The sequence below is a fragment of the Xiphias gladius genome, chromosome 5 (genome assembly GCF_016859285.1).
Source record: "Xiphias gladius isolate SHS-SW01 ecotype Sanya breed wild chromosome 5, ASM1685928v1, whole genome shotgun sequence".
Classification (NCBI taxonomy): Eukaryota; Metazoa; Chordata; class Actinopteri; order Istiophoriformes; family Xiphiidae; genus Xiphias; species Xiphias gladius.
The window spans coordinates 7,395,692-7,421,816 of NC_053404.1; the positions used below are offsets into that span (position 1 = coordinate 7,395,692).

The 26,125-nt window shown below is 37.4% G+C and overlaps 2 protein-coding genes across 3 annotated transcripts; one reads left to right on the forward strand and one right to left on the reverse strand.

Moving 5' to 3' along the window:
• Nucleotides 1–507: 507 nt before the first annotated feature.
• On the reverse strand, nt 508–10,377 carry chchd7 (coiled-coil-helix-coiled-coil-helix domain containing 7). Of its 2 annotated transcripts, XM_040126255.1 has the most exons (4): nt 10,035–10,377; nt 7,072–7,133; nt 6,854–6,952; nt 509–1,176 (listed from the first exon to the last, which is right to left on the reverse strand). In XM_040126255.1, exons 2-4 carry the CDS (start codon nt 7,123–7,125, stop codon nt 1,072–1,074), a joined length of 258 nt encoding a protein of 85 aa, XP_039982189.1. In that variant the 5' UTR covers nt 7,126–7,133; nt 10,035–10,377; the 3' UTR covers nt 509–1,071. The 2 variants fall into 2 exon arrangements, with proteins under 2 accessions (XP_039982190.1, XP_039982189.1); XM_040126256.1 differs by lacking the exon at nt 10,035–10,377 and having other exon boundaries at nt 508–1,176; nt 7,072–7,129.
• A 332-nt stretch (nt 10,378–10,709) lies between these two features.
• plag1 (pleiomorphic adenoma gene 1) lies at nt 10,710–24,818 on the forward strand. Its single transcript, XM_040126380.1, has 3 exons — nt 10,710–10,823; nt 21,087–21,443; nt 21,649–24,818. The coding sequence occupies exons 2-3, from the start codon at nt 21,196–21,198 to the stop codon at nt 22,835–22,837; spliced, it is 1,437 nt and encodes a 478-aa protein (XP_039982314.1). The 5' UTR covers nt 10,710–10,823; nt 21,087–21,195; the 3' UTR covers nt 22,838–24,818.
• Nucleotides 24,819–26,125: the final 1,307 nt, after the last annotated feature.

The following is a 26,125-nucleotide window of genomic DNA, read 5'->3' on the forward strand; positions in this document are numbered from 1 at the left end:
GCCATCAATTAGTTAAACTGTCAATCAGTTAACCTTCACTGAAATGTTTGTAATACATTACTGTAGTAATTAATGTAAATAATAATAAAAAAATCTGTGTGAAGCTGTAAACACAAAAGACACTGATCATTGAATAATCATTTCTCATGTTGTGATTGGTCGCACTAATGGAACATTCATGTCATAGTTATGTAATATTGGTGATTATGTCAGTATTTCTGAGTGAGGATGATAAATAGGGCTGAAAAGACTACGATTTTAAAACTGGACCAAAGGTAGTTTAAAAGTGAGTTTTTTGCAACAGTGAGGCTGCATACAGGCCTAACTTGTCTTAATAGCATTTCAGTTACTGTGTTTAAATTTACTAAATGTTGAAATATAACAAAATATATAAAATATTGTGGTTAGCAACATTTTTGTGTAAAAAAAAAAAAAGACATCTAAAATTTTACACTCAGTTTTAACCTAGACATATCTGTTTGATTGAATCTTCTGCTGCCACCACCACTTTGGCCCCAACAGGTTACAGCCAAATAAATGAATCTCAAAATTTTAATGTAACAGTGACACATTCATTTCTAGCTCCACTGGATTAAAATGGAGACTTTTCTCTTTTTATTTACCCGTTGCCATGGTGAACCATCATATCAAAGCTCCATTGATTATGACTTTTTTTCATATACCATGCACACATTTAACTCAGAGTGAACATACTCAAGAGTTCAGCGTTAGGTTCAGAGTTTGTTAAATCTGCTTTCTGGAACAGGCCCCAGGACTTTTTTCTTCAAACAAAAACAAAAAATGCTTTAAATGCTCTTTATTTCGTTTCATATTGTGTCAGTTCATGTCACATTGGCAATAACTTCAATAAATGACCAATCACATATTTTCTCTTTTAGAATAACATCCAGCTACAGATGGTCACTTCAACATGACTTGAGCTTGAGAGCAGGTCAATCACACTATAGACTCAGCCACTGCAGTGTAGTAGCATCACCAAATGAGTTGGCCTGTAGCTAATTTCCTGGGCCTACTGGTCTTCACATTGTCTCTGTGTGACCCTGCTGATTCTCAGTATGGTTTGCCTCCAATAGCAGAAAGCATCTCCTGCCTCTCTGCAGCAGTGGGCATGTCAGGTCTCACACCATGTCTTCTCCTCTGCAGCATTATTTTGTGCTACATGGAAACAAACACAAAGGGCTTAGTTCTTAATTTAAAAAATTGTACATAGGACTAGCTGCTACCATTGGTCTCCATCATTAGGAAAAACCCTTAAACAAAATACATGTCTACTCACACTGGAAGCAGATGCAGCTTTGCGTGTTTGTATTAAAAGGGACACTCTACAAATTTACAATGTCAAAGTCAATTTTCAAGTCATGGTTAATCCTTTCCGGACTGTTAAAACAGTTTTGTAGTGTCTTCTGTGCTCTGGAGGAGCTTTTTTTTTTAATTGACAAAATGGATTTTACAGCAAGGATACAGAGAGAAAGGGATAAGAGCAATCCAATTGAGACCTCACAAAAATAAATAAATAAATAAAAGAGTGGTACTCAATACAATACACAGTTATTCACATATACATATAGTTTTTATGGCCTTCCAGTTCTGACTAAGATTCAAGGTGTCCAAGTGTATACTTAAATGGCCTTGAATACACCGAAGTTTGCTTTTTGGTTTGACAATTTGCTATACAAACAGTATAAGTTATCCTTAAAATCTACAGCAATGCTTCTTCTTTGGATAAATTTCATCATTTCAGTCCGAAAGATTTCAGTGTAAGTGCAATAGATGAATTAAATTTTCATCACATTTTTCACAAAATCAAGTATCCAAATTAAGTTTATATCTAGGTAAATACATTTTCACAGGGTAACATCTATGCATTATTTTAAAAGAAACTTATTTTACCTTATTTGTTTATAAACATTTTTTGTTAACATCCAAGACCATTTCCTGTTAGTATTTCCATAGCAGTTGTTCCAAACGAAAAACAAAAGTTGGTATAGTAAGTAAGACTTTGAGAATAATCTTTCTAATACATTTGTTGGTTGCTTTGAGACTTATAAAAGGGCAGGCTTCATCAATCTATATGTTACGGGGATCAAAGGATGGAATTTTGCTGTCTTTGAGTTTTGGAGAAGATAATAACCTAACTGCACCATTTAGGATTGCATCAAAAATTATTGCCTAAACCTTTAGTTGGTTTGGTTGGTTCTTTTCATTTTTTGAGAACATGTTATGCTTAGGCAGTGTATACTAATCTTGCTAAGTTTACTTTAGTAATTAACAATGTGAAGAAGATTAATAGGTCACTCAGTAGACATAAATTAAATCTACAAATTTGGTCAAAGCGTTAAAGTTTTCCATCGTTCTGGTATTTTGATTTTTGGTTATAGTTATTCCCAAGGTATTTCACATTGTTTTAACAGGAATGTCAGAAATTATAGTATCCATACAAAATTTGATAGGGAGAAATTCACATTTCAAGTGCAGACCAGAGGCATTTGAAAATATATCAATAACCCCAAGTGCTTTTTTAATGTCATATTTATCTCCTTAAACAGAAACAGAAATGTCCATCACACTACTGTTTTTAACATGAGTGGACTAAATTGGCATTGCCAGTAAAAATAGATAGGGCGAGATAGGAGAGCCATGTCTAAGGCCTCTATTAATATTAAATTTTCTAGAGTACCCATTTAGTAATTTAATGGAAGCATTACTGTTTTTATAGAAAATAGAAAATTTTAATTGTTTAAAGGTTTTCCTGAATTCAAAAATTTCTAATGTTTTAAAAATGAAAATATGTTCAATAGCATCAAACACGTCAAAGTAATCCAAGAAGAGAATAAATCCTTCCTCTTCTATGAAATCAGAATAATCTAGTATATTTCAAACAAGTCTAATATCAATTGTTCTTTGTCTAGCAGTCATAAAGCCAGACTGAGTTTTATCTATGACTTCATTTAGTGTTGATTTGAGTTTTCTGGCAACACGGCAGGCAATTATTTTGTAGTGTCAGTTTGTAAAAGGCAAATTGGATGGCAATTAAGATTTTATTTGTCTTTTTGAGATTTGGGTATTAAATTTTATTAGTCCATGACTCAAGGTGGGGGGAAGCATTTAATTTTCTAGGCTTTCAATGTAAACTTTATATAAAAGGGGGGACAACTGTTTGGAGAACCACATACATTGGCAGGAAAAAGTAAGTGAACCCTTTGGACTATCTGCATTTATGTAAAAATGTGTTCTTAAAATACGGTCAGATCTTCATCTAAGTTACATTTATTAACAAACGCAAACTATCTCAACAAATAACAACCAAGTAATTCAATTGTTCTTGCCATACTGAATGCATCATTCAAAGACTTACAGTGTAGGTTGGGAAAAAGTATGTGAAACCCTCAGCTAATTACATCAACAAAAGTAGGATGAGATAGGACAGCCTTGTGTAAGGCCTCTATTAATATTAAATTTTCTAGAGTATCCATTGAGAACTACTTTGACTTATAAAAACCACTCAAACATTTTGAGTTTGCTGTTCATAAGAAGCATCTGCTGATGTGAACCATGCTTCACAAAGAAAGATCTAAGAAGACTTACAATCAAGAATTGTTGATTTGTATAAAGCTGGAAAGGGTTACAAAGTCATCTCAAAGAGTTTAGATATTAATTACTGTGTCTATAAACTACAAACTGTCTATAAATGGAGATTATTTAGTTTGGTGGCTACTCTCCCTAGAATTAATTGCCCAGTTAAGATGGAACCAAAGGCACAACACAGAATGATCAATGAGGTAACAGCTAAAGGCTTAAAGGAATCATTGGAGCTGGTTAACATCCATGTTCATGAGTCTACCATACACAAATCATGGTGCATGATTGCATGGACCATGGTGTCCATGGCAGGACAGGACGAGGAAGCTGCTGCTCTCCAAAAAACATCACTGCACAACTAAAGGTTGTCAATGAACAGTTTAAACCTCAACAACACTACTGGGAAAATTTTTTATGGACTGATAAAACTATGATTGAATTACTTGTGAAGAACACACAGCACTATGTCTGGTATAAAAAGTGCACTGCATACCAACATGAAAACATCACTGCAACGGTGAACTACAGTGGAGAGAGCATCATGATTTGGAGCTTCTTTGCTGCCTCTGGGCCTGGACAGCTCTCCATCATAGAGGGGAAAAAGATTTCCCAAGTCTATCAAGGTACACTACAGAATAATGTCAGGGTGGCTGTCCACCTGCTGAAGCTCAGTAGAAATCGGGTGATGCAGCAGGACAGTGACCCTAAACATCAAAGTAAATCTACTACAGAATGACTTCATTCAAAGAAAATTCACCTTCTGGAGTGGCCCAGTCATAGCCTAGACCTTATCCCAATAGAGATGCTGTGGAATGACCTCAGAGCCGCTCACACCAGAAATCCTAAGAATATGGCTGAGCTGAAGCAGTTCTGTGAGGAAGAATGGTCCAAAATTCCTCCTGAACATTGTGCTGGTCTGATCCACAGCTACTGGAAGCGCTTATTTGAGGTTATTGTTGCCAAAGGAGGTTCGACCAATTATTAAATCCAAGGGTTCACTTACTTTTTCCAACAGCACTGTGAGGGTTTAATGGGTGTGTTCAATAAAGACATGAAAGATTAGAATTATTTGAGTTATTAGGTTAAGCACATTGTATTTTGTGACTTAAATGAAGATTATATCACATTTTATGATCAATTAATGCAGAAAATGGTATCATTCCAAAGGGTTCACTTACTTTTTCTTGCATCTGTAATTCGGCAGTTAATCTATCATTGCCTGGAGATTTTATTAAGTTTCAATCTATTTACAGAACCTTCTACTGTATGTCTTCAGACGTTCTGGGCACATTGCATTGTTTTCTAAGATTATAACTAATTTTTGTCATGTCTTTATTTAACTCATGAAGCTTTCAGTTGCATCAGCAGATACATTTGAGTCACAACATTTTTTATAGAAATTTTCAGAGGAAGCAGATACTTCACATGCATCTCGTATTAATAAGCCTTCTATCTTAAATTTTGTAATACTGTTGATTTTTTGGCGTTGCTCTTCTAACTTAAAGTATATAAAGATATAAAGATATATTTTTTCCTGGCTGCCCTTTAACCAGATCCACACACCAATTTAATGGGTTCTTCCCTGGCCCATGCCCCATCCCTCCGTCGAGTTTGGTGCAAATTGGTTCAGTAGTTTTTGCATTATTCTGCTGACAAAATAAACAAACAAACAGACATAACCTACTTGACAGAGGTAATAACTGTATTATTTTTTTAAGTTGAGCTGTAGTTGTTTTCCAAAAATTGCCTTTATTTTGTGTTAGCCCCCTCGTGCATTGAATGAGATTATTTCCAAGGATGACATGCTGAATTCAATAGCTTAACAGCTTTGAACCCTGAGAAAGTGAGAGCAATAACATAATAGGCTGGTGTGCCCTCCTGAATGTGCAACTTGAACATTAGGAGCTTATAAATCTTATAGATTTTTTCACTAGTGTAAACACAAGTGAACCTACTTAGCATTTCAAGAACAATTTTTAGTATTGTAGTCATGTTAAGTATGTGGAAAATTGTAGAAAAAGTTGTAAACGTTAATATGTCAACATCAGTTCAAAAATAACCATTAGGACTGGAGTTCATCAGTGGAAAGGTGAATTTCCTTCCATCTTCCTCCTGCCTCCACGACAAAGGCTTTGGGACCGACAAAGAATGCTGTTTTGCCATCCTTCTTTGCCTTGTCCGCCAGAGGCCAGAGCAGATTTCGTCTCATCCCATCTTCTGGAGAGAAATCTGAATTTTGATTCCCTGCAGTCGTCCATCATTGGTGGGATGGGCAAGTCGGTGGACACTGTCAATGACACCTGGAAGTTTGCTTTTATACTCTGGTGCTGTTTCCTGGCAAATGGAGATGACTTCTGCTGCAACATTTTCTCCTTATTCTTTAGCTAACCCAAACAGACACAAATCCTGGCATCTTTTATATCTCGACAGTTCTTAGATCTTGTTTTCAATCTCATTAAGTTTTAGGTCCTTTTGTACTTTTTTTTTGCCATTTTTCCTTTCACAACTTAGTTGCACATACTCAACTATATCTTTTAGCTCATTAATACTTGCCTGTAGGCCATCAGTTCTTTCATTTATTGCCATAGTTATTGTGAAGATTACATTCTGGGCAATTTTGTCATCCATAAGCATTTTTCTGCTCACGCTGGGTGTCTTGGTCAGAGTTTCAGTTGTGGCAGTAGATTGGCATTTGTTTTTGGAAGCCATAAAATTCTCGGTTCAGATTCGGAATTTCATAAATTCCACTTTTTTCATTAAAGTCCAGTCAGCTCACGTATGGTAGACCATATAAACTGGTTTTAATCAACTTTAAGCTGCTGTTTTCCCAAATAAATGTACAGGAGAGTGCTCTTTTTCTTTTCACTTTTGTGGATTTTCTTCTGTTCTCTACCAATTTGCCCAGTTCCCTCTGTACTGCTGATCCTACTGTAGACAAAATGCGATAGCTCCATGACTCATAGTTGCCACTAACTGTTTCTTTTCACCCACTTCTGCCCCTCACTGTGCAGATGCCCTGACCAACCAGTGGCTGTTGCAGTGTTAAAGAGGGGAAGCTTTAGAGTCTTCCCAACCATGAACAGTTGAGCACAGGCAAGTCAAAGGTATGGCTACTGGGAATCAAAGCTCAGGTCTCTGTCATGATGAGCATGCCCTCAGACTGCATAAACCTGCACAATGACATTGCTGATATTTTTTTTCTAGCAATTTCCTCAGTTTGTTTTTTTTGATGCTGGAAAAAACATACACTCACCCAGTATTTCCTACAGTCTTTATATCTCTGGAAATAGGTTGAACACATGCTCTTATCATAGTTGTAGGCACCCAAACACTTATGGGAGGCATCACTTTCCTGAAAAAGAGAAGCAGTTCCAACAACCGAACAGGATTAGAAATTTAGAGACACCCCCACATCCCAGCAGCAGGCAGATGTTTGACACAATGCAAAATGTAAAGGGTTGGTAAGCTTACTTCAATGCATGGGTTACTGTCCTGATTCCGAACTTTTTGTTCATTTATATCCATTTGGATTTCTGTACAGATGGACAACATAAAAAGGCTCAGTTTTTGCATGCAGACATTTCTCAGTAGGGTCCTATTTTACCTTTCTGTGTGTGTGTGCATCCGTGTGTGTGTGTGTGTGTGTGTCTGTGTGTGTGTCTGTGTAATACAAGTCATTCATGACATGGTTAACTGGGCTTTAAAGTTTAAAGGAGCTATATGTATTTTGGTAATGCTACAGAGCCAACATTAGCATTAACAGCTGTTTACTTACTGGTCTAGAAAAATGGTTCAGTAAGTTCAGCACCAAACTTCCTTTCTTTTACTTGCCAGAGCTGTCCCCAGCAGTGTAAAGCAACACCAAGGTTAACTTTTGTTTGCTTCTATTTCTATCTCGTTTTCTTCTACAGAAGTTGGCATGCTAACTGGTGAGCCCCAGCCCAGCCGGCCCATCTCGTCACTTTCCGATAGCAAGTCACTCCAGCGTCCATTCTGCCTAGAGTCCACCATGAGAGGATGAAGAAGTAACACTGCTCAGTATTCTAACCTTTTCTCTTGTAAACACAACTTACATATAGCCCCTTTAGGGTGCTATATGTAACTTTTTTTTATTGCTACATAGCCAGCATTAGCATTAACTGCTCTTTATTTACCAAGAGCTTCAGCCATTGTTGCATTTACAAGAGGTTAGAATACGCCCTCTGGGCAGCGCTGCCTCTTCATCCTCACATGTTGGACTGAGGGCAGACTGGACACAACTGTGACTCACAATTGCAAAGTGGTATTATGTGACAGGAAGGGCCAGGGCTAGTTGGTTAGCATGCTAACTTCAGTAGAAGAAGTGATAGAAATAGATGCAAAACAAGAATTAACACTGGCATTGCTTTCTACCACTGTAGACAGTTCTTGGCGCGTAAAGGAATGAAGTTTGATGCTGAACTCGCAACATTTCTTCTTGATTGGCGAATAAACAGCTGTTAATGCTAATGTTGGCTATGTAGAGATAGCAAAAACGTACATATAGCACCCTTAAGGGCATACCGTGAAATATTACTCTGATTTCTACAGCTTAGTTCATTTTAATATTTATAGAGGTCAGTCTCTATTGGCAGATATGTTGTTATGAAGGCAACATTCATATATGTATACCAACTGTAATATGGTAATATTACCATATTTGTATTCTAAATGTGTCCTCAATGTATTTTTATAAGCTAAATAAAGCTTTACTGATCATCAGACAAAATGAAGCCAATTCAAATAAACCATCCGCTGATGCACCAATACAAGAATATCAAGACCAGTGCATTTATAATTTTGTTGATAGTGGAAGAAGATATAAGAACTGACAAATTTGCTATTTTATTGTAGGACCAAATCAATAATAAGGTATCCTTTTTAGTGCATAAATAACTAATCATTTCTATATTCTTCATGATTAATGTTCATCCATTTTTATAATTGATTGATTATTTAAGTCATTTATAAAGGACAAATTCTAAATATTTGCTAATGTCAGTTTCTCCTTGGTGAAACAGCTTTTCTCTGTTTTACATCACAATAATGTGAATATCTTTGGGCTTTGGAATGTTGGTTGGACAAAACAAAACATTTGAAGATGTCACCTTGGACTCTGGGGAACTGGGATGGATATTTTTATTTATTTAAAAATATACTGATTATCGAAAATAGGTATTTGTGGGAAAACTACAGCTAGCCTCCTGATAACAAAACACAGATTTATTATTATAAAACCTTTAGTAAAAATGAAAAACTGAGGGACACCCTAGTGGCCTTTTGTTTAGGGTGCTGACTAAGAACTGCAAGATACCAGGTTCGAACCTGGCCAAGGACCAATGTTACATGTCATTCCCCATCTCTTCCCTTATTTCTTGTCATGTCTCTATTGTAATCCCTTTTGTTACTTCAAACATATCTTTGGCTTTTCTGTACTGAAGTTTCTTGTTACTTGTCAGCCAACATATACACAAATACTGATGTATCTGTGATAAGCTAATATCAGTCAATGAGTTCGAGCCAGCTGCCGTATCAGTCAGGCTCTAATTTTGACATTTAAAATGCATCATTCCACCAGACTTTTTTGTATTTTCAACTGCATTTCCATGCACAAAAAGTTTAATTTATACCACACCCTCATACATTAATGCTATCACACCAATACAAATACTCTGTTCTGTGGTTTTCCGAGCAAATTTGTCCAGATATTTCATGTCTGGGAAAAAATCTCCTAGGATAACTTAGACTTTTGGAAGAGATCATTTAAATAAGGTGATAATTTTCTCTATCCCTTTCCATTTATGAAAGGGCCCACGACAATATATTCTATGCTGTGAACTCATGTATGGAGAGAAAACACATCAAAACCTAAAATTCAAAGTTTCAAATCTATGTATGTTATATTATGATACATCATATTCACAGTGCCGACTGGAAGATGACAAAAGTTATACTACAAAAAGCATTCTATTTGAACTACTACTACTTTCTGGTCAGATTAACACTTTTTCCTATAACCACCTTGTGTTTAGATGTAAAAGTAAAAATGAAACTGAAAAGGTTTTTGTTTTTTTTGTTTTTTAATTATTACAACTATTAAAATTACCTCAGCTTGGTGTTTAAAATGTATTCCGGATTGAAAAACTTGCTCTTCCTTTAGTATAAAATATCTTATTTCATAATGACCAGTGGTATACATTTGTTAGATTTCTCAACAGTGGGTGGCAAAGCAACCCCACACATCCTCTCCACCCCCAACTCCTCATCCCCAACTATATATTACTTTGCAACATTGTAACAGGATGACCTTGATTGATATTACCAAACGGCAAACGGGGAAACTTTGTAGAGGCTTTCCACTCAGGTAGAATGATTAACGTTAGGGGTTAATGGAAATACAGCAACACAATGCCTACCTTTTACATATGCCAACGTTTATCCAGGCTAATGAATTGTGACTGCGACTAGTATCCTCACCAGGGAAGGTTATCCAGTTTTTTGTTTTTTTTAGAAAAAGACCAAGATAACTGACAAGCCTATTCAGGCTTCCTGTATTCCAAATGATGTTGATATCTGTATCCCTTTGGCATGCTACCAAGACTTTTGCTTCAAAAAGCTACTGGACAGCTTTACACTACACGTAGCTAACTAGTAACGCTACACAAGCCATAGGATATAACCTCCCCTTCATACTCAAGACAACTCCACTCTCGTTGTTGCAACAGCGCACCAGGAAAATCACCCACACCGTCACCGACAACTGACAGCAACATTAGCCAATAGGAACCTCTGAAAACTACCAACGTAGACTGACAATCAACCAAGCGAATAGGATTCCTTGGCTGACATGATGTTCTTCCTATCGTTGTAAATTGGACTAAACCAAGTTTAAACGATTGACAGTATAACTAGCAAGTCCAGAAATTGAGTTTTATTGAAAGCGACTGTAACTGACATTGAAGTTGAAGTGGCAGCGCCTTACACAAATCAAAAAGCGCAAGGAGGTGGAACTTCAAATGGGCGTGGCCAAATCCTAGTGCGGTTGCATCGCAGCGCATACACAATGGCTGCTCGAAAGAGGGGAAAGCAAACAATTTTCAGGCCCGCCGCGTCTAGCAAAAAATATGAGAAAAAAATTATTAAAAATTCGGAAAATAGTTGAAAGTCAAGAAAAACTCAACAGAAAGGATGTTAAAGCGTCCGGGGTAAGTTTGATGTAAATTAAGTAAACGGTTACTCAGTTCTTGAATTAAAATATCGGGGTTATTTAAATTATGAGAGAGGGGTGAGCTGGGGAAAAAGTTTGTGTTAATCAGACCCCGTTTGAGACCACAGAGAAAACCAAGGGACGTGCAAGTATTGAAAAAAAATTTAATAAATTATGTCACCGGACATATTAGTGTCACGTTGAGTGTCCGTGAACGTTAAAGACCACGGACGACTGTAGAATGAAGGAAAGTTGAGAAAAGTTGAACATAGCCTCCACACTTAGTTTATTTTTTTAAATATAATAACAACAGCAGTGCTATGAACACCGACAGGAACAGGCGCACTTGGATTCAGCAATAATGTCAATTTTCCTGCTGTCTGCATTCACATTTATTTTTGCCTAATATAGGCTACACACTTCATCATAAGCAGTGTCAACAATTCCTTATCGATTCAAGCATCTCATTTCCAAAACTATAACGTAAAATGCAACCATGTAGCGGCTACAGTGACATTTTGTCATGCTGTTTCACTTTTAGCCTATAAACTATATCGCATTTTCATCCAATGCAGGTATTGATCACGGTGTCATACGGATGACAGTTTGGCTATGACTCACTGGAAGGTTAATAACAAGAAATGGCAAGAAATTTGTTTAAAATAAAGTAGCAAAATGGAGGTGGAACTTCAGGCAAACTAATTAAGCAATGCGTCCCAACGCATCACAGACAGCTTCTTTTAAGACCAAAAGTCAACTTGTGTTCAGTTTGATTGGTGTGGCAGGTTGCACTGTGCATGTTAGTAATTCCTCTTTATCAGATTTGGTCCTATAGCTGCTGATCTTACAACGTATAGGACCCTGTCATGTGTATTGAGTGTAAAATATAAGCTGGTTGTTCTCAAAAGCTTTAACACTTTGGAGATCTGAAGCTTCTTTGAAGATTTGTTGTCGTGTTTAAGTAGCCAGTATGTTTGTGTCGGTGGTTAGAAAGATGTTGATATTGAAACAGTTCCTGAGAGGAAGTGTGTTGTTAATGTTGGCTCCAGCCTCAGTTTACACCTGTCCTACACCTTAAACGATACCTAAACTCTACGCCTGACATGGAGTTAATCTGCAGCTTTTCTGGAACTGCTATGGCATGATTTTGACCCTTGTGTCTTGAGTCTTCTGCATATTGAATGGTTACTGACATCACTCACATGGGACTTTAAATGCTGTTGAGACTAAAGGAAATTTTGTAGCCAATGAAATTTATTTATTACTTTTTATAATGCTTGTACTAATCATCCTTCTGCCCGCCATTTTTATATAAATGCACCTAGTTTGAAGCAGTTTTATTTTTCTTCCTGAGCTCAGTAATTGTTGCCGTGATTGTTTTATTTGCAATATAATGCTGCTGTTATGAACTTGTGTTTTGAGCTGAAAAAAACTTGTTTGTGAACATTTGTTTTTAGCTAAAGGACAACTCCTCCCAAACCTTGGTTTTATAAAATATATCTCATAGGAATTTTTAATTATATTGTTGTAACATTGAGTTATAGTACACTTTTACTTTAAAGACATTTCATCAAATTAATTAGAATTTGGAAAACATTTAATAGTTGTTTGTATCTCTGGTGTATCTCTTTTGATAAATTAGTATCTTTTGTACATAAAGTTAAGACAAGGAGCTAATGGAACTGAGTTCCTACAAACAGAATGTATTCAGTATATTATTATAATTATCATTAATGTGTGTTAAAATTATAGATAAAAAAACAGAAAAAAAACAAACAAGACAAAATATTAATCATAAAATGCATATTCAAAATGTTATTAAATTAAGGATTAGTAATGAGAATAAAATAATTTTAAATTTTTGCTAAAGAATACATGACTTTTTTTTACTGATGTGAAAAAGTTAAGCTCTTTAGAATTTCAAGCACTGATGAGTATAAATAATTGCAAAGTAGTTCGCAGTTATCAGTCTAATTATTTGCAGTAATTTAGTTAATTTCTATTAGAAATGTAGGAATCACTGCAGTGCTTGTGATAACTTTTCTTTCAATAGCAAAAGGCTCAAAGACTGATTACTCTAACAACTTTCATCTTTAAAGTTACCAAAAATTACAGTAATAGATAATCAACCCTTTCCACAATCAATAAGGGCAGAGAGAATTATGTGGTATCTGCTGCATGGATATAGGTATGACTTCAAACGCTGTGCCAGTATAGACAAACTAGTATTTTTCAAATTTGACAGATATCCCAGAATGAATGCAGATCCTGTAAATGTTTGACGACTGTTAATTCCCAGTGTGTGATTTTTTTAGTATTGTTTGAATTTTCATTAATAATATAATCTGAGAATGTATGATGGCAGATGTGATCTATTTATCTGTTTTTGTCTCTCTCTACTGGATATATCCAGTGTTTATTCAACACAGTTTCATCTATTTGTGTTTTATTAAATTAATTGTTTGTTTTAAACTTGGTTGGGTTGAGACAAGAGCTAAAATTCTATAGATTCTATAGATTCTATATACACGATTAAAAAATTCAAGCTAACTTATTTTAATTCGTATGTCCATGTATGGAATCCCAGATATGAGTTAACAGGAGTTTCTAGACTAATACTAAAACAAGGCTGACTGGGACAAATTCTTCAGCCTGTAGTGGAAGCTGGTAAACCCTTGGCTTGTGTTTGTTTCATGTTACCAAGTTTTGTGTTCCCGGTCTAAATTCACCAACCCATTATAACTGTTTATAAATCTATCATAATACATAATTACCACCTGATGTTGTGTTTGATCATTTCATTCATTTTATTTTTAAAAATTATAACAAGTTTTGCACTGCTCTATGAAACTTGTAGTTTTGTAGGCCTCACTGAGCTGAACATATACAACTTGTTTTTGAGTAAAATAAATATTATTTATGGATTATTTGACCTATAGTAAATACCAGAATAAACATATTCTGCTATATATCACAGACCACTTGTCTGTAGATAGGACATTTATGCTGAATCCCCTCATATTTTTAAACAGTGGTTAAAAATAGCACCTGTGGTGTTCCTGGTCAAATCTGACTGTTATAATTTTAAAGACCAATAAAGAAATAGTCCAAAACTATTAACGCCTAGAAACTTAATTCAATTACAATTTAAAATTCTGAATATTACACAGCAACAGTAATAATGACAGTGTTACTAAAAAACAAAACAAAAAAATGCATCAAGGTTCACAATCTGTCAGTCAATTACCCAAGCACATGATTGACAAAATGATTGAGGTTGCATGGCTTCGTGGATGATTTTTGCTTGTGCCTTGCAAATATGTGTGTTGTATTTTAGGGATATGATCTTAGTTTCTGCATCTCTTGGTACACAGAGCGCGCACCTCCTCCTTTTGTCTCTTTTGTATTGGCCCTTGTATGTCTCTCATCAATCTGGTAGATGCTGGTGTTCGAGGAAAGTGTTGACGCATTTGAAAGAGAAGCATCACCATAGCTTTCCCCTATTCCTCAAGGAAAAGCCTCCTCTTGAATGTCTTCTTCTGATTCCAGCCTGGATTCACCTCCATCCACACTACAAAAATATTGTAGGGTTACACATCTAGGAGGTTGAAAAACACTATCAAAAGCTATTCCTTTACATGAGTATGTGCCAGTAAACTGTACAATCAATCAATAAAATGGTCAATACATACAAAATATTTTTCATGTCTTACATTGTAACATGTAAAATATTACATCATAGAAATTTCTTCAATTCATTAATCTAAAAACATATTTGCATTTTCAAATGAATAGAATGAACTACACATTGTTCCTAATTCAATGTGAAGAAGGCTCTCAACATAATGTATTTGTGTGCATAAAAACATGTGGTAAAAGAAAAACAAGTAAATGATGGTTGAGGGATAAAAAGTAGCATACCTTGTCAAGGTTGTCGACTCCCTCTTTGTTTCTATTGTGTCCAAGAAGCACTGGGCTTCTGTGCTCCTCGGTGCTCTCATCTCTGTGCAGGGTGCTTATCAGAAGGACATTTATGTTTCTCTTTGAACAGTGTGTATGTCTCTGTAAAGGCAAACTTAGATGAAAATTGAGCCCTGTCCTCTGTGGTCAGTAGTGCAGGAGGAAGTTCAGGCTTTTTACGTCCGACTGTCTCCAACGTGGTCAGTTATTTTCTATAGTAGCTCTTGGCCAGGGGCATATGAAGTAGTGAAATTATCACATGATGCTGTGCCCATGGAGACCTCATGTCATGTCCCAGGACCACACAGTTTGCCTGTTTCTTCTCTGGAGCTGCACCACCAAGTTTGCCTGTGTACACCTGTATGTCCCAGGCGTAGCTGGTCCTGGCGTCACATGCTGCCCAGATCTTGATCTCATATTTCCCAGGTTTGGCATATGCTTCTTGAATGGAGAACAATCATTGAAAGGGACCGTTCATCCACCTTCATATCTGGACTGGGATTGTAGATGAGTGGCAGGCACTCCACCCACTTGTCCCAAATCTCTCAAATCACAGCAAGCTTGTCATTTTGATGACCAGGGTTGTCATAGTGGGGGTAATATTGGAACAAAATTAGCAGGAGGGCCCTCACAAAGTCTGGAATTAAAACATTTTTGTATATGTAATTTAAAAATTTGACATTATGAGCATGATAAGTAAATGGTCACTATTGGATGAAAAAATTGTTTGACAGACTATTTCTTGTATATAAAACAATATCAGAGCTTCAATGAATCTGCTGCGGATCCATCAACGACTTCTCAAGTTACTGAGGATGTCAGACAATCTGAGCTCATAAAGTGCATACTAAAAGTAATTTCAAAGAGGAGATTTGCAACACTATGATAAATGCTGCTTTATTGCACTTTATAAGTATTGTATAATATGTATAATAAGATTTAAATTAGCATTTTAAGATCCTTGTAATACATAATGTTTCTAAAGTAGTAACTTTTGAAAAATTAATGGTTTAGTATAGTGTTTTGATGAGATTTACTGATGGAAATAAAACTTCAGCATCAGAAAAGTTTAATAACTCAGACTGAATTATTATTTAGAATGAATATCTGTATCAAGATCAGTCAATCAGTTTAAGAGTGACAGTCAGCATCAGTTTTAATACTCATATATCTATGGATTGTTTCTTTAGGTTTCTAAAGTTTTATTATGGTACTTCTGTTATTCTATACCCCTTTTGATGACAGCTAACTCGGGTATCTCTGTTGTCAAAGCGGATCACCCATGACAACATATGAAATTATGAACATGTCTATCCATCAAATGGAAGTTGTCCATTTGATGGATGAACATGTTTCTAAACTCTCAAATTTTTATGCTTTTCTCTTAATTGTAGTCTCCCCTATTTATTTTCTATGGCTGTTAATTTTTGACCATGAACACCACAGATAGACAAAATTTAAATAAAGCACCCAAAATTTAATGAAAATTACTTTTTTGTGTTACTATGATCTATCTGGAGGATATCATGAAGCCTTATGCCAGTCAGATGAAATAAACAAAATATGACTGGAACACGACAGGAGGTTAGAGAAGCTAGGGAAGCTTTTTTTAAAACTTTAGAAACCTACCTTCGGTAGGTAGGTCATGTCTGACCTACCTGCCAAAGTGTTTAGCTTGTTGACCGTGCACAAGATATAAAAGAATTTCGACATGTTGATTAGCACAAGTGTATCAGAATTAAGGATACAAATCAGCTGTGTCATAGGGTTAGATTACATTCCTGCAACTAAACTACATGGACCAAGCTTGCTTTTTTTATATTCATCTCTCAGTTGGTCACAGCCTACCATTTTACAAAGCATACTGTAGTCTTTTACATTTTGAGTGTGTTTTTCCCTACATTCTGGGCAGCCATAGCTATCCATTAATTTCCACACAATATGAAATTTAGCTTAGAGAGACATTGCTCGAAGTAAATTAATCCATTTACCAAATCAATGTTTGGTTATTTCATCAGCAACTAATTTGTATACAGAAATGTGCAGCAACTACAAAATAATGCTGAAAAAGTTTTAACTCTACACTCCTCAACCAGATTTATTTAGAGAATGTTAGTAAAGCGGTCTGCAGTGAGCTGAAGAGTACTGCTTATGGTTTTTACCAGGATATGTCACTCAGGAGGGGTCCTTCACTGATTGTTCACTGATCACAGGGTTGGTGGTTCGATCCCATACTCCTCCTCTCCACATGCTGAAGTGTCTTTGGGTAAGATAGTAAAACCCAAATTGCTGCTGATGGACAGGCCAGCACCTTGTGTTATAGTTTGCTGCCATCAGTGCATGAATGGTGGGTGGCAAATTGTAACGAACTTGTCATAAAAGTGCTATATAAATGCAGCCATTTACCATTTACGTCTGCTTTCAGAGAGCAGCTGTATGAGAGCCTTGCCTTTCAACTGTTTTAATTCCTTCCAACCACCTGATGGCAGCAGGACATGTATAGGTTCTAGGTGCAACTTCTAAAATACTGTAGTGTGATTAAATCATGTGCAACCAACACCAGCTACCCTGCCTCCTATAAATTTTGTTTTTCCGTACTACCATTTACTACAACAGCAAAGCAAATATGTTTTAATTGAAACATGATGCCACCGTATTAGGGAAACAAAGTTGATTAATCTGCCAAGTTGCAAAATGTTTATCAGATGTATCTGCTAAATGTTCACTGACAGCATATTTAATTTGTTTTTCTAAAATTTCCACTAAAGCATTATAAAATGTTTATGGTTATGTTTAGGCCAAAGTACTTGGTTAAATTAGGGAAAGATGATGGAATTGGTATGATATTGAAAAAGTCACTTGAGAATGTTGACATCCTTCCCTAAATGATAAGCATTTTGTAGCCTAAACCTAACAACACAGGACATTCCCATTGAACATACTCCACATGTAGCTGCTTTTACTCATATACATGCAGTCCACAGGGGTGGTGTTTCCACTTTCAGCTCACATCAAGGGAAATATCCACTAAAACCTTGATATTATGGGCAGAGACAGTGAAAGTCTGTCACTGCTCTCAACTGAGCCAAATCAATTTTAACTGTTTGAAGTCAGGTATGAAGGGAAACAGAGAAGAAAGCTTTATTTTAATTGCCAGTTTTTGGCTGGACTGGAACAGTGGGGCCAGCCCTATAAATACGAATGTCCGCGACTGAGTGATAAAGTTACAACATTGGTCAGCTGAATGCCATGTGACTAAGTGCTGAATTTACACCACTTGCCATTGCTCTTTCAAAATGAAAAGATGCAAAATACTTTCTATTGCATCATCAGGGGGCATTTACAACAGTGTTACAAGCAGATTTACCGACTTTTCACCCCCTTTTAGCAAGTTTTCTACACAAAAGCACCTAGCAACAAAATTTAGCAACTTTTTGGACAACCTGAGCTACTCTCTGTAGAAGAGAGTCGCCATTATTGCCCGCAAACGTGAGGTTGGGCTTTCCCTCCAAAGGCACACCTCCCTATGCATCTAATTCAATTGACCGCACAGCAGGTGACACAGATGTGAATGAGCTACTAACTTTCTCTCTGAGTGATCATTTTATAAGTAAATATAGCCAAAATCAGAGCACAGCTTGTGTCTTCAACTCATGTGTATAGTGATTTTGTGAGTAGATGTCACGGTTATAAAATCAGGATTTTAGCAGTGCAGAGCAGCACCTTGGAAATTACTTGGCATTGAATGCTGATGGACATGTATTCTTAATGGGACGTGTTTCAGTCACTATTTCATAATTGTTCCATTGTCTGAAAACAGAAACAGAAAAACATGTAAATGAGAACAGCTTTATTGGGAAGTCAGCTTTATGAAATTACTTTATATGTGAGCACAGAGAGTAGGAGAGAAGCAAAGAGATAAAGGGTGGTCCAGCCAAATATTAGGTTTTGAACTTGTCTTGTTTATGTAAAGTACACCTCGCTAAAACTAATGCCGTCTAAATTTTTTGTTGAAGCGCTGCGCGCTCAAACTTTGATGAAGATAGGATTTATTGCAGGACCGCTGGATTAGGTGTATCAAGCTTCAGTATCTTTGGGGCAACTGTGTAACATATGGTAGTCACTGTAGTTTGGAGTTTTGTTCCACTCCCACTGACCTTCATCTAACAGATAGCAGCCTTGCTTTTTTCTGACAGCACTCTGTTGCTTTGTTATTAAGGCAGTAATAAAATGTGTTGATGTTAAGATATTGTTAATGAATACTGAAAACTTCCTACTGCATTGATCCACTCTCTGTTTTTTGTGAAGCAGTTACAGGAATTGTTGCCTGAATTTGACAATGAATCACTGAATTTTGTGACTGAATGCTAACTCCTGGTTTGATTTAAGAGCCTACCTCAATATTTTTTTACACTTTGTCAGTAAACTTTTGCCTCAAGGTTTTGCGTCTATCTGAGGACATGCATCAGTTCAGCAGTTATTTCTTTTCCATATACATTGGGCCTTATGGCATGACCTTATAGTGACTACCATGTGACATCAAGCTGTGTAGGACCCACCCTGAGACACCCCCAACAAGGAAACCTCCTGTGATTTTTAGTAGATGGGAAACATGCAAACACACCGGTATAGTCCAGTGATGACAGATATCAGATATTTTAGACTCTTTAGGGATGGGAATATAATTGTAATTGTGATTCTTTTTTGAAATAGACATGCAAATAACATACCTGTGTGTGTGTGTGTGTGTGTGTGTGTGTGTGTGTGTGTGTGTGTGTGTGTGTGTGTGTGTGTGTATATGAAAATGTATGTATGTATGTATATATGTATATATGTGTATATATATACATATCACTCACACACACACACACGTTTTACTATATGGAACTGGAAAAATCATTGACAGCCATTTAAACTTGTGGGGTCCAGCATTTTTGGTCCCCACAAAGCTGTCAGACCCCACAATTATAGTGGGCTCCTGGTTTTCTGACCCTGCAAATATAGTAAAACAAGCACACACTCACATTAAAATAAATTAAGAAACTACTGAAGAACTAACTACACCCATCAAGGATCCAAGGATTATCCACAATGCACATGCGTAAACATCCAAAAAATGCTGCTCCCCTCACTGCTTGCAAAACCCGAGCCTTTGACAAAAGGACATGGCCACGCCCACGAAAATGACATAAATGATAGATGGAAGGGCTGGTAGTCAACCTAGCTTCAAAAGACAATAGCCTACCGTGGCCACAAGAGGGCAGTATATTACAAGATAAATGCAAAGAGGCAATATCAGATCCTTTATGGGACAGAATACTGTTCTCACATGCAAAGGAAAGATATCGCTTCCGCTTTGGTATCGTTCTAATTGATGTCTATATTTAGCTTTAACTGGGAAAGCACTTCTTGCCTTGCTTGTCCTGACAGAATGCCACTGCTATACAGTAATCACAACGATGAGTATTTTTCAGCTACTGAGAAACAACAAGGGTTCATAAAACTGGTTCATTTTTAATCAGGGTAGATCACCATGGTAACCTATGCTGCATGGCTAACCTGCTCCAGAGCAGATCAGAACATGCCAACTGCCTGACTACTGACAAATCAGATCACTGGAAACAGAAAATTATCATTCCTACAAGATCCTCCCAGGGACAAAAGTAATAAGTTTACAATAAGGTGGCCAGTAATAAAGAGCAATATATACTTAATTGGTCAGAAGAATCACTTTGCCAACCTTCCATTTACACTCTGGGTTAAAAACAGAACTTGTAACGAATGGACAGATAGTTTACCACACTAATGAATGATGATTATTCATTTTCCTTTAATTTCTGACAGCATAGATGCTTTTACACTCTTATTGCATCACTACAACTCAGACTAATTTGAGGTGACTTTGATAATAAGTGGAATAAATAAACTCACATTATAAGCACACAGTTTAAAGATTTTAAATTCAACATTTTGGGCAGAGAAACCACATTAGGCATTAACTACTTTCCTTCTCTGCTCTTTTCTCCTCTGAACTATCGCAGCAGAAACAGCCTTAGATTACTTTTAACTTTTTATGTGTATCATGTTAGGCACAGTGAAGACAGGTAACCCAAAGAGAGCCAGATTAAGTTAAACTTGTTTCATGATACAGGCCTCAGATCAGTTTTTTAGTTGATTTATTTTGATTTAGGCTTCAATGTCTTTTGTACTGCCAGCAACTCAGTCAGCAACCTGAAACAAAACCATTCACATTATCTTTTCTCTCTTTCTCTCTCTCTCTCTCTCTCTCTCTCTCTCTCAGGGCCCTGAGTCCGGGCAGTGTTGAGTACATAAAACTGGATATAATAATTGCATCAGTACTAGTTGGGCACTGTGCCCCTGTCCATGTAGCTGGTTTGCCTTAGGGTGCCATGGCCACAGGAACCCAGGGCCACCGTGACCACATCTTGGAGAAAGCCAAGCTCACGCCACCCACGGGGAGGCGCGGGAGAGCAGAGGGGAAGCCCAAGAAGAATTTCCCCTGCCCGGAGTGTCAGAAAGCTTTCAACAGTCTGGAGAAGTTGAAGGTGCACTCATATTCTCACACAGGAGAAAGACCCTACCGCTGCTCCCACCCTGACTGCACCAAGGCTTTCGTCTCCAAATACAAACTGCTACGGTACAGACAAGCAGCAGTACATAGCAGGCTGCAGCATGTTGCTTTTCTCTTTACCTTTGGTAACATAGTGCTCTGAAGTAGTCAGAATGATGTGTTGATGAATACTAGTTTCCAGGTTTTGTGTTAATGTGTAATGTAAAGCATGCCTACTTAAAACATGATTGCAACAATTCTGAGTGCTCATAGAATGTGTCTGTGTTCCAAGGCATATGGCAACTCACTCGCCAGAAAAAAACCACAAGTGTTCATACTGTGAGAAAATGTTCCACCGCAAGGATCACTTAAAGAATCACCTACACACTCATGACCCGTACAAGGAGGCGTTCACCTGTCAGGAGTGTGGTAAGAGCTACAACACCAAGCTGGGCTTCAAACGCCACCTCGCCCTCCACGCGGCCAACAGTGGAGATCTCACATGCCAAGTGTGCCTGCAGCCATTCCCCAGCACCGGAGTTCTTCTAGAGCACCTCAAAACACATGCTGGCAAGTCCTCTGGCGGGACCAAAGAGAAAAAGCATCGCTGCGAGCATTGTGAGCGACGATTTTACACCCGTAAGGACGTGCGACGCCACATGGTGGTGCACACCGGACGCAAGGATTTCCTTTGTCAGTACTGTGCCCAGCGCTTTGGTAGGAAGGACCATCTGACACGTCACATGAAGAAGAGCCACCCCCAGGAGCTGCTGAGGGTAAAAACTGAGCCAGCTGATTCGCTGGAGCCCATTATCTATGACTTGGCGTCTGGGGGTATCAAGGGTGAGCTCCCGGGAACGCTGACACCAAGGCCGCACCAGATCAACATGTACACAGGCCCTATCATGGACACAGAATCCTTCCCCACCGCCACACACCCCTTTTCTTTAAAGTACCCACTAGGCTCCAACTATACCTCATACACCGTCTCCTCACAGGAGCGGGAACAGAATCTAAAGGGAGAACTGGAGACCTACCTGATGGAGCTACAGAGCAGCATGCCTTCCTCATCTTCTGCAGCCCAAGAACCCCAGCTCTCCTCTTCCAAACTTGAGTTGGAACCTCAAGTGGGCGGGCTGGAGGGAACAAGGGAGGAGGTGTCCTTGTCCAAAATGTCCACATCCGTGGCAGCATCCACTGAAGGTGACTCTCTGGCCTCATCCTCCTCTCTGATGGACTTCTCACAACTTTTCAACTTTCTTCCACTCAATGGGCCTCCATACAACCAGGCAGGGGGCAGCGGGGGGCAGGGTGTTGCCTATCCACCCAACGAAGAGCCCACACCTCTTGTCCAACTGCCCCCCCAGTCCTCTGAAGGCCGAGAGGCTCCAGAGAGTCCGCTTCAAGGGCTCCCCTCCTCCTTCATATCCAACCCGAGCACGCCCACCACACTGCCCCGCTTCCACCAAGCTTTTCAGTGATCCAGTATGTAATGCAACTCTAACACACAGATGCACTCTAAAACACACATACTAAAATGCATGTCAAGCTACACGACCACACCAGCAGACAAACAGACAAACAAAATGCCAGTAACACATTTTTCATGATATTAACATCTCTGTCCTTTAAATATGACAACATGAGTAGGCGCTAACACATGCAGCACACACATAATGATCAGCACTGAGAGTAGTAACACACACAAAAACCTCTCCACACAAGTGTTGGCTTAATTGGCTTTCTAATGGTTACTATTGGGATGTCTTCTTTTCACCTATCAGTCTTTTTATTGATTTGGCAAATCACCATGATTCCTTAATGACATGTTTGCATAATAGCGGAAAAATAATCCTCTTGTACTCCATGCACATGCAAGTAAAAATTTTTAAGCTGTTTTTTTGCTGTTTGCGAGTTTTATAGCTTATCCTGATCTGTTGTAATTACCAGAAGAAATGACTTTTTCAAAGACCTGCAAGCTACAATTAACATTTAAATCTTTAATCACAGCACAAGCAGTAGCCCTCAGCCATAGGCTGTGCTCACACAGGTCAGCACAGCTCAGGTTCACATTTCAAAGAAATTTTGGTGCAGCACTGCTCTGTGCACTACACCACTAACATAAGTGCAAAAACTTGCCACATACACATTACTGGAAAAACCTGTTTTTCCGCAGTAATGTGGACTGGCATAACAGTGGCATCGAGAGTTATGACAGTTTAAACGTGAATTAGTCTTTTGGGAGTTGAGGAATTTTCACATAGATGAATGAAAGTATTTTGATTGCAATGACATTTTCTTTTCTTTTGAATAGTTTACCTTAGTATGCGTATTTTGCAATGCATATTGTTTTTCGTATAGCACTTTGAACTTTGTGATGTCATCATGTCTCACTTTTTTTTAATGTCTTTCTTATTTGTGGTATGATTTTAAAGGACCAATCTGCAGTTTTGGTATGTTTTTGTCCATTTACATTCATTTAATACACCACTCAGCCACAACTCTAACTGATTTTAATGTTGTGGCTGATCGGTGTACATCATGTACTATAAAGGACTCCTGACCATTTATGCAATGTTCTAGGCAGCTATTGTGTTTCATTCCTTTCTAAACTGTATGGAAATCAACTTAATTGGGTCAGGTAATCCATTATAGTGATCGTGTCTGCTTTTTGTTTTAGTCAATAACATCACTGCAATGTATATTATAACTACAGTACCACGCAGTACAATGATGTCACCTTGTCAGCAGCAAAAGCAGACTTGATGTTCAATGGCCTGTATTACACAACCCAGTTTCAAAGTTAATTTCCAATATGAAGTGAAATTGTAGGAAACCAACAGCTTCCTGGAAGGTGGCAAAACTCAATCAAAACATTTCAAATGTGCTCTAAAGGATTTTTAGCAGAAGGTTAAAGTATGCGTGATAAGTAGTAAATAGGCCAAAACATGCAAAAAACATCAGCCTGGTCCTTTTGATCAATCCATAAAACAGAAATTAATCCACATTATTATAGACAAGGTACTGAGCAGGAACTACTGAGCAACAGTATTACAATTTTAGATATCATTTTGGTATTTGGTAGATTTTCTGGTCAAGTTTTATCTTAATTCTCCAAAAGTGGGGATATTTTCATAAAAGCTGAAATGTGTCTTTTGTATTGTTTCTTATTTATCCCAAACAAACACAGACAGAGCTGGCTGCTAGCTGCTGAAATTACTTTAGACTGTTCAGGTAGCTCAAAAAAGATCTATCTCACAAATATCATCAGTCTTTTTCAACAGAGAGAATGAGTTGACACAAAGGGCTGCCTTTCTCCAATTGTTTCCTCTAAAAATACCCACTCCGCCACAAACACAGCATCCCTAGTTAGAGAGGTAAGATCCTCCATGTATCTAAGGTTAGTTTGTGTCCTAATTATTCAAAGTAATTGAAAAAAATATCAGACCAGAAAGCAAGCACCCCTAAATAATGATGGAAGTTATTAATGCAAAATACATAATCATATACAAAGTATGTCCATCATTTTCTTCCTGTCTGTAGTCAAGCACCTGTGCATTTAGTAGGAGATTCTAAGAAGTGTACTGCTTTCTTAGAACTGCCTTGTTTGTGAATGTTTGACAGCAACTAAATTTTTAGCTAGGGAAGAGATGCGAAAGATGCAGAAAGTTTATTTTACATCTGAGTCATGAGTGTTTATATATGGTACCAAGTACCATTGTATTTTATGTATCGTAGAAGGTTTTTCAAAGGTGGCAGAAATAAATTACATACTGTATAATGTAAGCTCCACTAAATTCCAACATATCTTACTGTTCAGAATCAGTTCAGCAGTTTGATGATGAAAATAAATATCCACAGCCACATATTCTTACTTACTCTGGCATGGCTCAACTTTACTTCATGTTTAGATTAAAATGGAAGTCACCCCTTAAAAGAGAAAACACATGCTAGTCTTACAGGTTTTGACTACTCTCATTAAATCTGTGAACATGAACTTTCTTAAAGCTAAAATCATGAAGGAGCTGGGAGACACAGTGCCTCCGCTTCCATTTTCACAATAATTGAAATAGTAATTGAAATACTGATTATGAGTACAAAGGAAATAGTTAAGTAATATTCTAGTTTTCATGCAAATCTAAATACAGATTTTGTGTAATTGGTCTTTAATGATAACAACAATGAAAAATTTCCATCTCACACTAGGTTAGACAAATGTTAAAACTTATATGGCTGAAAAATGATACTTACATATCCAACAACCTTACAGTAAATATAACATCATATCATAAGCTTAATCATAAGGTTCATCTGAGTTTTGTAACGTGGGCTATTCACATATTCAGTAGCTTCCAGTGTTACTTTACTTATAACGTATTGTAAAATATTTTCCATGAAAAGAAATGTTTATGTTAACAGTTAATAAGATATAAAGGAACCTTACAGTCAAATATTCAGTTCCCAATTGGTCTTTTAAGATCAAAATGTTGCTGTGCGAGCTAACAAGCTAAAAACCTTTCAGGAATATATTATGTTAGATAATATGGTGAAAATGCCTAATTTTAGTGTAATCCTACTAAGCATACAATCAAAGAGTCTGCTATTTATGGAGTGTTCCTGACCACAAACAGTCAACTTTGTGCCATCCTTTAACTGCTTCTGGTGCCCTCTAGCAAGGCATGTAGCTGTACGAGCTTACCAACAGGCAATAAGGGACTGTAGTGGCGCATGGGTATCTCCCGGGTATAAATATGTAGAACTGAATGAAT